The following is a 12,220-nucleotide window of genomic DNA, read 5'->3' as shown; positions in this document are numbered from 1 at the left end:
ATATGAGCTCCCAGATTGGAGCTGTTAATCAGGTTCAATTAAGGGAGCCTTGGCAGATATTTAAAAAGGGTGAGTGCTAGAGAAACTGGCATTCTGGTTTCTGACTCTGTATGAGGCAGTACTAAAGTCAAGGACTGTTCATGTGTAAATAAAGAGCGAGTTTGAGATGGGATCTCAGCCTCTGCATAGTTATTTCACTGTTAGTCATTGCATTTGAATTTGAGGAAAGAAAAGTGTTCCACCAAATGAGATCCATTTTGTTGGGTTGAAATGGAGGATACTTGATGGGAATATTTTTTAAAATGGTAGGAAGAAATGTTGCCAGTACCTGGAGAGAGCTCAAAGATCAAGTTCCATAGCTTGGCAATGGGAGAAGCTGTTGCTGAATGTACAAAGCCTGGAAAATGAGAAAAAGGAAAAGACAATCTTACTAATACAAACTTCTCATGCAATCTTAAAAGTTTACAGAAGGCGTCAACTCTTTGCTAAAGTATGCTTAAACTAATCCCACAGAGCTCTTCCTTTGTTTCAAACACCTATCACCTTTTTTCTTAAAGGATGCAACAGTACCTGAACCAATTATTCCTCATTGTAAACTACTTCCTGCTTCAATATCCTCTGCTTCAAAAAGTCTCCTAAACCTCTTGCCTCACTAACGTTTTGCTCATGTCACTCACTATCAACATACAAATTAGGGAATAGAGTAGGCCTTTTGGCCTTCTAGCCTGTACATCATGCATGGAGTAATAAAGCTGTACAGCACAAGAGATCCTTCAGCCTATTGTGTCTTAGCCTGCCATCAAGCACCTAGCAACACAAACAAAAACGGAAATTGCTGAAGAAATTCAGCAGGTCTGATAGCATCTGTAGAAAGAGAAAGGAGTTAACTCTTCAAGTCCAGTGATGCTGCCAGATCTGCTGAGATTCTCCAGCAATTTCTGCTTTGGGTTTTGGATTTCCAGCATCCATAGTTTCGAGTTTTACTTTACATGCAGTAATGTCCTCCATCCCCAAGGAAAAATACACATGCAACAAAGCTTCCCGAGATGCGTATGAATACAATTGACCTATATTTTCAGGAGCTTCGAAGAATGGAAAGTATATTAAAATGTGTAAATTGATGGGGTAGATACTAATAAACTATTTGTCCCTGGCTGGATTTCTACAACTACGAGTCATAGTCTCAGAATAAAAGATCAGCCGTTTAAGATGGAGACAAAAAAAATGTCTTCATTCAGGCAGGTGTGAATCTTTAATTTCCTACTCTGAATGCTCAATTGATTCAAGGCACAGATTGATAATTTTTTTTGGACATGGAGGTATTCAAGGGACGTGGGTATTGTAGGAGTGCAACTCCTGACCAGGCATGAAGGCTCAGGAGGCAGGCAGGATTCAGGCAAGTGGAAGATGTTTATTCAAGCGGAAGCCGGTTGAGGGAGAATGCAGGGAGAGGGCCAAAGGATCTTCCCGAGATCTGGCCTTGACATACAAACACGGTTATTCACTTAATCTTCAGCTCAGATCAGAAGAGAGATCAATGGCGCACTCTGATTTTACCGTGGAAAAAAAAAACCAGTATTCTTATACACTTTGAGTTCCAATGATCACATACAACGTGGTCACTATGTCTTTCCCATTTACTCTGTATACTCCCTCAATCCTCTGAGACACCTAATCAATCTTGGGCATTCCTATGGACAGCTCCAAGTTCCCATGATCTTATAGTATTTAACAGACACTATAATCTCTAGGCCTCTTCCTACACATCCTATTCATACACATTCCAAAGTTACGAGCTATACTCTGTCGGATTTGTCTCAGGCTGGTTTATCTCAAAAAGGACAGCTTGGATTCCGTTATTCATTGTATTCAATGTGCTGCCTTTATCAAATTCAGTTTACTCCGCTTACATTTCCCACTGTCCTAATTATATATGTAAAATACAAATAACCAGTTAGTTGTAACTACTTGCTATAAGATTTGTAATGTTGATTTCTGTTATAAAGTTAGTCAAAGTGTAAAGTTATACAGCTACTTCTACTGTTAGCACTTTGTTCACAGCCCATTAATGACAATCTATTTTGTTCAGGGCATAAGAGGTGGTGTTTCCTAAAGCTAATTAACCTCACATCTAGGCTTAAATGGTTTTCCCTGAATGTTTGTATTATGCTTTGGCTATATGTATCTACCTTTATATTGAAAATTACCCCTAAAGATTCTTCAGAGAATCATAACTACATTTTATTAAAATATTCTGAGTTATTACTAAAAACTAAATTGCTATAAGATAATTTTAGCTGTTTTTCCCCCAAGCTGTTTAGGGAGTTAATGAGCTGTATCTCACACCTGGCTCATTTACTGAGACAATTATCCTTTCATCGATGTGGCTGGGATCCATTACTTGTCTTGTAGGCATACTCTTCTCAAAACTGTCTGAAACAGGCTGTTCATCTTTATTTACTTTCAGCCATTTAGTGTTTTAATACTGGGACAGGCTGCCATGTTCTATGTAACCCTGTTGGCCATTTTGAGAGAGAAAACATGGGCCATTTTGGTGTCAGCATATACAGGCCACCCCTACAGGTATTGAGCAGGAAAGTAGAGTTGAGGCAGATGATCATCATGGTTCTGATTAAATAACAGTACAAACATAAAAGAGCTGAATGGCCTCTTTCTGCTTCATGTGAATACCTAAAGGCAATCAGTAATTTATGGACGTATCTGAGTAATGAAACTGGACTTAAAGCAATAAAGATGGTAAAAACTGACTGCAGATGCTGGAAACCAGATTCTGGATTAATGGTGCTGGAAGAGCACAGCAATTCAGGCAGCATCCGAGGAGCTTCGAAATCAACGTTTCGGGCAAAAGCTCATAAAGAAGAGTTGTCAACAATGATGTAGGAGCATTGTTAACTCAGTAGAAGAGAAGCTTGTAGCAAAGGCAAAGTTCTTGAAATTGGAGTTCAAGAGTTCAAGTTGAATTTTAATCTAAAAATTGGGAATAGCAGATAGCTTAATCAGAAAGGTATTAATTCAAAATAGGCTTTTGCAGCAATATGTTCTAAAACTAATAGGGCAGTTTGGACGAGATTTATGTTGAGTAATCAATCAGATTTAGTCAGACATCTAACGGAGGGAACGTTTATGTAACAATGATCATAATGGTGATTACATTCAATATTAGTTTTGAAAAAGAAAATACTTAATACTGTGACCAAGATGCTATGCTTTCTAGAACTAACTTTAAATGGTATGAGACAGGAACTGATGACTGGTAACTGGTCAAATGATTTTGCAATAATTAATGCAACGTACTCAGAAAATTTATCTTTGATCAGGATCAGTACATATATTATTGGACAGGGCAGGAGAACTGCAAAATGCATAATCCAGATAACAGGGGAGAGAGATTAAGAAAACAGCAAGAAAAAAAGTTACAAAAAGAAAATCAAAAAGAAATTTGAAATACTAAGATTAATAAACTTTCACAATCATATTCGAAGATATGAAAAGACTATTTAGGCAACATAGGCACCTAATACCTTCAATACTGTAAATAAAAGTATGGAAATGGCAGAATCAATTGAATCACATAATGGTTACAACACTAGAGATATCCATGCAGATTGCACATCTGTGCTAACTTCTCCCACAACCAGTTTCCCTACAGCTCTGCAAATAATGATGCAGTTCTCTTTTGAAAACCATGCTTGAATCTGCCTCCACCAAGCTCTGAGACAGTGCATACCCAATGCTAATTACTCACTACATTAAAAAGCTCTTTCTCATGCTGCCTCTGGTTGATTCATCAATCAACTTACACTTTTGCCCCTGCTCCTTCCACTACTGGGAAGAGTTTCTCCCTGTTTACTCCGTCCAGACTAATGACTTTCAGCACCTGGATCAAATCCCCTCTCAAACTTTCTATTCACTAAGGAGAATGACCTCAGCTTCTCCAATCTATCTGCGTAACTGACGTTTCTCATCCTTGTAACAATTCTTGTAAATTTTTATTACACCATTTCAAACGACTTAACTCCATGAAACCAAACCTGTTAGGTACAAAGATTATTTGAATTACTGAAAGCAGTAGGATTATCTTTTTGTAAGCTGACAGCCATCAGCGCTGTGTTTAGTATCAGGGTCATTGGGAATTATCTGTCTGAAATAATACATCTTACTGTCTATAAACCCAACATCAAGGACATGCTTATTCATTTCCCCAAGCTGTTGTAAACCAATCATCTCAGTCCCAGAACATCTCTTCAGGAGTTCCTCAGGATAGTGTCCTAAGCCCAACCATCTTCAGCTGCTTCATCAATGCCTTTCCCACTATCATAAGGTCAGAAATGGGGATGTTGACTGACACACAATGTTGCGGTGTTTGTGACTACTCAGATACTTCTCAAAAACAGTGTGTCCCCCCACGTGCAGCAAAACCTGGATAACAACTAGACTTGGGTCAATAAATATCAAGTAACATTGTCTGGTACTTGGATGGCAATATCTACCTCCGATAGTAGAGAATCTAACCATCAGCTCTTGACACCGAATCCACCATCAACAACATACAGGGAATTACAACCGACTAAACATTGAGCCAGTCATATTGGACCAGCCACATAAATACTGTGGCTACAAGAGCAGATTAGGAGCTTGGAATTCTGTGCCGAGTAACTCACTTCCTGACTCTACAAGACACAAGTCAAGAGAGCGTGATGGAATATATTCCACCTGCCTGGATGAGTGCAGCTCCAACAACATTTAAAGATGCTTGACACCATCCAGCACAAGCATTGGAACCTCATCCTCCACTTTCAACAATCACTCCTTCCACCATCCATACAAAACAGTAGCAATGTGTAATATCTACATGACACACCATGGCTCCTCAGAAAGCATCTCAACAACCTAGAACCATAAAAGGCACCAGATGCTAAGAAGCCCCTCGACCTGCAAGTTGGCATCAAAGCTATCCACCATGCTCACTTGGAAATATAATCACTGTTCCTTCATTGTCACTGGTTCAAAGTCTCAGGACTCCATCCATTACATTCCTGTGGGTGTTCTTACACCATGTGTACTCCATGTTTCAAGAAGGCAGCTCACCACCACCTTTTCATGTGCAACTAGGAGATGGGCAGTAGATTCTGGTTTAGCCAGCCAACATCCCGTGTGCAAACAAAAAGACGTTTCACCTATGTCTGTAATGAACAATGCTTAACATCCCGTGAGTTCATACTAATTACATTCAGAGACCCAGAGAACCACCTCCCCAAATCCTACACTAAATCCACATTGAGACCACTCAAGCTCCTTTTAACCACTTAAAAGTCCAAACATAACCCAATCCCCCCCAGCTCAACAAAGTTTACCCTGTCGCCACACCAAGTTCATCTACAAAGCCCACATTATGGCTTGATTCCATGTTGTGACCCTTCTGAAGTTCATCAATGGCATATACAGGGTTGGAATATGGACGGTGGCAGGATGTGGGGAATAGAGAAGAAAAGTTGTTCAACATCCAATTACCCAGCTGCTCATCTTCAGAGGAGTATCCAGAAGTGGATGATGTGTAGATATCAGAGGAAGGTGGAGCTGACAGGGTACTGCTCTTGTAGCCATTTGGTCTCCTTACCATTGCAGACAGCCTCCCATAATTGTCCTCGAAGCCAGGTGGGTCACCACCTGTTGGACGGACATATTTTAACAGATAACGGATCAAAGCTTATTCTATTAAACAGAAAGAGGGAAATCATTATAGCAGAAGTCATAATCTCTCCCATCTTTCAGTCAGTCCCCAATCCACACATTTTCTACCTGGTGGGTTTCGTTAAAGGTGGCCCCAAAATCTAAAATTGTATAGCTAGGTTTTTCTACACATTCACAACCTGGGCATTACATTTCAGGAATACCACACCATTTTCCACCACCATTTCCCAAATATCACCGGAAATGATTTATAAAAAAAATATATAAATCAGGTTCCATCATGGGAGAAATGTGGTCTTAAAATAGTCACTAACTAAAAGTGAAAGAACATGAAGAACTTCAAAATCAGATTTAGAAACCAAAGATGGGGAAAAGGTTAAAGGAGGCTCTTTAGAGAAGGTTAAGGGAAGATTTAATAGCTGAAGGTTAAGATTGGCAAAATAATTGCAGGATTCTGGACAATGGACTGGGATTAATTGGATGAACTGAATGTCCTCTGGCTGCACTGAATCATTAAATGGTTCTGAGTCTATTCATAGTCAAGAACTGTAGAACTGTAGCTTAGAACCTGATGTTGAAGCTGCTGGAAAGTTTCTCATGGTATTTAAATTGCAATGTAATATAGACAGAAGCAAATTATAATGGCCCCTCAACAGTTACTAGTCCCTGGAGCAAGGGTTTCTGAAAGAATAATATTCCCCTGCAGAACACATACCAGTAGGCTCGGCTTCAGGGTCTGGTTCAGGCTCCTGCCAGTAAGAATCGTTATTCATCTGTTGAGCCAGTGAGGTGTTTAGCATAGAAGCGCTGCTGATGTGGCTGGCGAGGCTGCACTGGCTATTCACGGAGCTGTTGGATACTGAGCGTTTCATGCTAGGCACAGGAGTACTGCGTGGCGTGAGCCCTGAGCGTTTAGCATTTGGTTTTTTCTTGAATATCCTAAAAAAAAAGACAAAGGTTCATTAAGCCCTTAGGTCAGCACCTGGACTTTTGAAAAACAGACATATTTATAGAGTATCTAGAAATTCCTCCTTAAAATATATTTTAAAATTCATCAAGTTTGGTATGAAGGTAAATGCAGCAGGCAAATCCCATATAAAATATGAACAATTTATGGTCTGGTCTGTTAATTTGATTTTGGTCATGCGAGGAGGAAAGCTAGCCCAGAAATCTGGAGGACATCCTGCCCTTTGAATAGATCTGGAACTCGAGCAAACACAGTCTCTTAAATTAGCCAAATTTCAGAATGAGAACTAGTGACTACAATAAGGATACTGCAAAGGTTTATTATTAGGAGCATTGAGGAAATGTTCCAAAATGTCCTCCTCAGAGTTTACAATTCATCCAATATTTTGTGTCACCTGCGAACTTTGAAATTTTCCCCTGCACACCAAAATTGAGATCATTAATATATCTCAGGAAAAACAAGGGTTCCAAAACCTGGGGAATCCCATTGCAAACCTTCCTCCAGCCTGAAAAATATCCATTGATCAATACGCTACCGTCTATTATTCACCCAATTCTGTATCAGTGTTGCTACTGTCCCTTTTATTTCATAATTTATAACTTTCCTCACAAATCTGTTCTGTGGCACGTTCTCAAACACCTTCTGGAAATAGCACACCAACAGCATTACCCTCATTGACCCTTTGTTACCACCTCAAAAAACTCCAGCAAGTTAGTTAAATACGATTTTCCTTTTGGAATTCCCCTTCCTAATCAATCCACTTTGTTCCACATAACTACTAATTCTATCTTGTATAATTGTTTTTAGATGTTTCGCAACCACTGAAGATAAAATAACCGGTCTGTAACAGTTGGCATTACCCTTAGAGCCTATCTTGAACAATGGTAAATGTTGGCAATTTTCTGGTCTTCCAACAGCTTCCCCAAGTCCAGGGAAGGCTGAAAGATTATGGCCAATGATTCTGCAATTGCTACTCTCACTTCCTTCAAAATCTTTGAATGTGTTATGAAGTTGAAAGCGTGTACTGTACTTTTAAGAGAGAGTGAAAGCTGGCACTTAACTGTCACGTCACAAAGTGTGCTGAAAAATTGAAAGATGTAACATTTTGGCTGTAACCTAGATAGCAGTTGTTTTCACAGCAGTTTAAAGTATGCCCTTAAATACTAAAAGCCAAATTTGAATGTTACTGTTTTGACAACATTGAACCAATGAGACAAACTGATGTTTGGGGTATAAAAAGCAGGCATTTTGGACAGTTAGCCAGAAAGAACCATCTGCTATTTGAATGACTGCTATTCACTACACTCTCTACCAAAGATATCTTTCTCGAATGAAACATCTTTGCAGCAGAAGACCAAAGATGACCCATGGAGATCTACAAACAGAGGAAGATTGATACCGGAGAAAACAGCCGCTGTCTGGTTTTGAAAACGGAGTTGCTGTAAATTTAATAGGGGCTTTATTGGATCAGTACATTGTTATAAAGTGGGAGGTAGATAACAAATGTTTAAGAGAAAGGAGGCTGAGAATTGTAAAATAGTTGTTGTTTAATATTCACTTTAGAGTTAAAAAATACAATTGATATATTTTGTTAAATAGTGGAATTTTGGGTAGTTCTCAGTCACTCATACTTTAACAGATTACAAGGCGAGGTAAGGTGAGCTTTTCTGTGCGTTTGGTTTAATTAGCAGAAGGGTTTAACATGTTGTAACAAATGCATCAGGTCCTGGTACATTGATACAAAGAAGAACAAGTACGGCATAGGAACAGGCCCTTCAGCCCACTACGACTGCACCAACACGATGCATTTCTAAACTTTGGCCTCTACTCAGTCCTGCTATTCCCTGCCTATTCATGTATCTGTCAAGATGCCCCTTAAATGTTGCTATTGTATCTGTCGTCGCCAACTCCTCTGGAATTGCATTCCCGACACTTACCACCCATTGTGCAAAAAAAATCCTGTCTTTCACATCTGCTTTGAACTTACTCCCTTTTACCTTCAACCTACATCCCCTAATAACTGATCTTTCTAACCTGAGAAAAACTCCGACTGTCCATGCTGCTTATAATTTTATCAACTTTTATCAAGTCGTCCCTCATCCTTTGATGTTCAATAAAAAAAAGTTTGTTCAAACTCTCCTCATAGCTAGTACCCCCGAAACCAGGCAACATCTTGGTAAACTGTTTCTATGGCATCTCCAAAGCCTTCACATTATTCTGGTAGTGTGGCAATCAGAACATTATTTGATATTTAAATGTAGCTTAACTAAAGTTCAATACAGCAGCCACCTACATTCTCTTCAAAGTCATTTATATGAATTACAACTCGGATCCCAGCAAGGATCCCAATAGAACAGCACTGCTTACAGATCTCCAGGGTCCCAGCACGGATCCCAATAGAACAACACTGCTTACAGATCTCCAGGGTCCCAGCACGGATCCCAATAGAACAGCACTGCTTACAGATCTCCAGGGTCCCAGCACGGATCCCAATAGAACAGCACTGCTTACAGATCTCCAGCACGGATCCCAATAGAACAGCACTGCTTACAGATCTCCAGCACGGATCCCAATAGAACAGCACTGCTTACAGATCTCCAGCACGGATCCCAATAGAACAGCACTGCTTACAGATCTCCAGCACGGATCCCAATAGAACAGCACTGCTTACAGATCTCCAGTCGGACTTGCATTCTTCCACCACTACTCTGTCTTCTATGACTCAGTTACTCTGATATTCATCTTACCAACTTACTGTGGATCCCATGTGACTTCACCTTTTGTATCAGCCTGCTTTGAGGGATCTTGTCAAAGATCTCACTAAACTTCTTTTAGTTAATATCTCCTGCCCTAGCCTCAATCATCTTTATCACTTCCTCAAAAAAAATTCAATTAAGTTTGTAAGACACAACCTTGCCTGCACAGAGTTGTGCTGCCTATTGCTAATAAGTCCATATTTTTCCAAATGTAACTAAATCCTATCCCTAAGAATTTTCTCCAATAACTTCCCTACTGCTGATGCAAAGCTTCCTGGTCTGTAACTTCCCAACTTATCCCTATTGACCTTCTTAAACAAAGTAACAACATTGGCTATTCTCCAATCCTCTGGGACATCTCCCTGTGACTAGAAAGGATATTAGGATTTTTCACAGGGCCCAAGTAATTCCCTCATCTACCACCCTCCGCATTCTGGGATGGATTTCATCAGGTCTTGGGGGCCTGCCAACATAATGCTTTCCAAAACACCAAATACCACCTTTTTTTTAATATCAATATACCCCTCCTGAGACTCACCATCCAACATATCCTTCTCCTTTTTGAATATCAATGCAAGGTAGTTATTAAAGACCTCACCCATTTCCTCTGGATCCACACAAATTCGCTTTGTCCTCGAGTGCACCTACCCTTTCCCTAGCTACCTTCTTACTCCATTACTATGTATATAAATATGTAAATCCTTGGGATTTTCCTCTTATCAATTTGCCAAAGACAAATCCTGGCCCCTTTCAGCTCTCAATTCCTTGTTTGAGTTCTGTCCTGTTCTCTTTATATTCTTCGAAGGCTGCTTGTCCTCTGTTTCCTAAATGTTATGTATGCCGCCTTTTTCTTTTTGACTACACACTCAAATTTCTCTTGCTCTCAAGATTCCTAAACCTTGCCATCCTGATCCTTCATTTTCACAGGAGCATACTTGTCCTGAACTCTAATCAACTGGCCTTTAAAAGATTCCTACATGACAGATGTGGGTCTACCCTCAAACAGCCACTCCCAATCCACATTCCCCAGTTTCTGTCCAACATTGTGGTAGTTAGCTTTCCCCCAGTTTAAATACTTCCACCCGAGGACGACTCATATCCTTATCCATAAGCAACTTACAGAATTATGGTCACCATTCCCAAACTGCTCCTCCACTGAAAGTTTGATCACCTGGCCAGGCTTATTCCCCAATATCTGGTCTAGTACTATCCTTCCCTAATTGGAGTAGTTCCATATTGTTTCAAATAAACTGTCCTGGACACACCTAACAATTTCACCCCCATCCAAGCCCCTAGGTGATTCCCAGTCACTATCAGGGAAGTTAAAAATCACCCCCCCACCTGTTGTTTTCCATTATCTGGTGACCTCTCTGTTCCTCTATCACTCCCTGGCTGTTATGATGCCTGTAATACAATTTCAAAATGATTGCACTCTTCCTATTCTGCCCTTGCTGGATGAACCATCCCTCAGTACAGATGAGATATTCTCCCTCAGTATTGCAACTCACCTATCTCTTTTACATTTCTCTGTATCAGACGTGAAACATCTAAATCCCAGAATATTAAACTGTTAGTCTTGCCCCTCTCGCAGACCTGCTATGCATTTCCAGCCCCACACTCTCAATCAATTCTCTGTAATAGCTACATCATAGTTATACATATATTCATCCAAGCTCGAAGTTAATTTGCCTTATATATGAAATTCCTCATATTAAAACAAATGCACCTCACATAACCAGTCCTGCTGTGTTCAGTAAACTCTTTCTGTTGGTTCTTCCTCTTAGCTTAGTCTCGGACTCCTCCTTGGTTATTTTACCTGCTCACCTACCATTATGGCTCCCTGTCCCCCGCAGCACACAAGTTTGAACCCTTTTAAGTTGCATGAGCAAATCTCTGTAAGATATTGGTGTCCTTCCAGTTTAGATACAACCCGTCCCACCCGCCATGGACAGCCCAATGATCCACATACCTGAAGCCCTCCTACAATCAATTCTTAACTACTGTCAGTATTTAACCATACTAACTTCCTGTTCCTAGCCACACTGGCATGTGACACAGCAATTACTCTCAAGTTTGCAACCATAGAGATCCTGCTTTGCAATTTCCAACTTAATTCCCTGAACTCTCTTTGTAAGACATCATCTTTCTTTCTGCCTATCAACATGGACCACAACTGCTCACTCTCCTCTTTCAGAGTCTCATGTGCAGCCACCTAAATGCCTTTGCCTCTGACAATAGGATCTCCTATCACCACTGCTTGCCTACACTTCCACCCTCCCTGCTGGACAACAGTGCCAGTTATGCTGCCACTGATCTGGCTGTTGCTGCAACTTTCCTGAGAGGCCAGTCCCCTCAACAGTACCCAACACTGCACACCTGTCTGAGGGGGGAAATGGTCACAGGGGACTCCTGCACTGCCTGCACACACATACACGTCTTCCTGGTGGTCACCCAACTCATCTGTCTGTGTAGGCATCACTGGTGGTGTGACCAGCTCACTAAACGTGCTATGCCCGGCTTCATGAGTGCTCCATAGTGGGTCCATCTGTCGCAAGGGTGCTACATACGACAATGATGGGGATTATCTAGTCAGTTTGCCCATTAGATTTTGCCAAATACTAAAACCTTTCAAGAATGGATTTAGTTAAGGAATATTGCAATCCCAAGTCTCCTTTAAATCTGAAATGCTATTGGGATTTTTGACTAGATGAAGAGAACTGGCAGAGGCACGACTTTGATTTACCCCTTAATGAGATGCTGAGACACCATTTGGTCATGGGATTAA

The 12,220-nt window shown here is 40.5% G+C and overlaps 1 protein-coding gene across 5 annotated transcripts in view; it reads right to left on the bottom strand.

The window, feature by feature from the left end:
- Window positions 1–12,220, bottom strand: part of LOC122542343 (SUN domain-containing protein 2) — a 126,931-nt gene that overhangs the window by 79,207 nt on the left and 35,504 nt on the right. For 4 of the 5 annotated variants that reach the window (XM_087978407.1, XM_043680018.2, XM_043680021.2 and 1 more), the window contains exons 4-6: window positions 6,428–6,651; window positions 5,533–5,688; window positions 329–397 (exon numbers count right to left, since the gene is read on the bottom strand). In XM_087978407.1, the coding sequence (XP_087834533.1) occupies window positions 329–397; window positions 5,533–5,688; window positions 6,428–6,651 (449 nt within the window). The remainder of the gene's footprint in view (window positions 1–328; window positions 398–5,532; window positions 5,689–6,427; window positions 6,652–12,220) is intronic. The other variant, XM_087978408.1, reaches the window with a different exon arrangement.

Source organism: Chiloscyllium plagiosum, unplaced genomic scaffold (genome assembly GCF_037043375.1).
Source record: "Chiloscyllium plagiosum isolate Xiang-an unplaced genomic scaffold, Cpla_swu_hap1 HiC_scaffold_33, whole genome shotgun sequence".
In the NCBI taxonomy this organism is placed as follows: domain Eukaryota; kingdom Metazoa; phylum Chordata; class Chondrichthyes; order Orectolobiformes; family Hemiscylliidae; genus Chiloscyllium; species Chiloscyllium plagiosum.
This window is presented reverse-complemented; position numbering and strand designations above follow the sequence as displayed.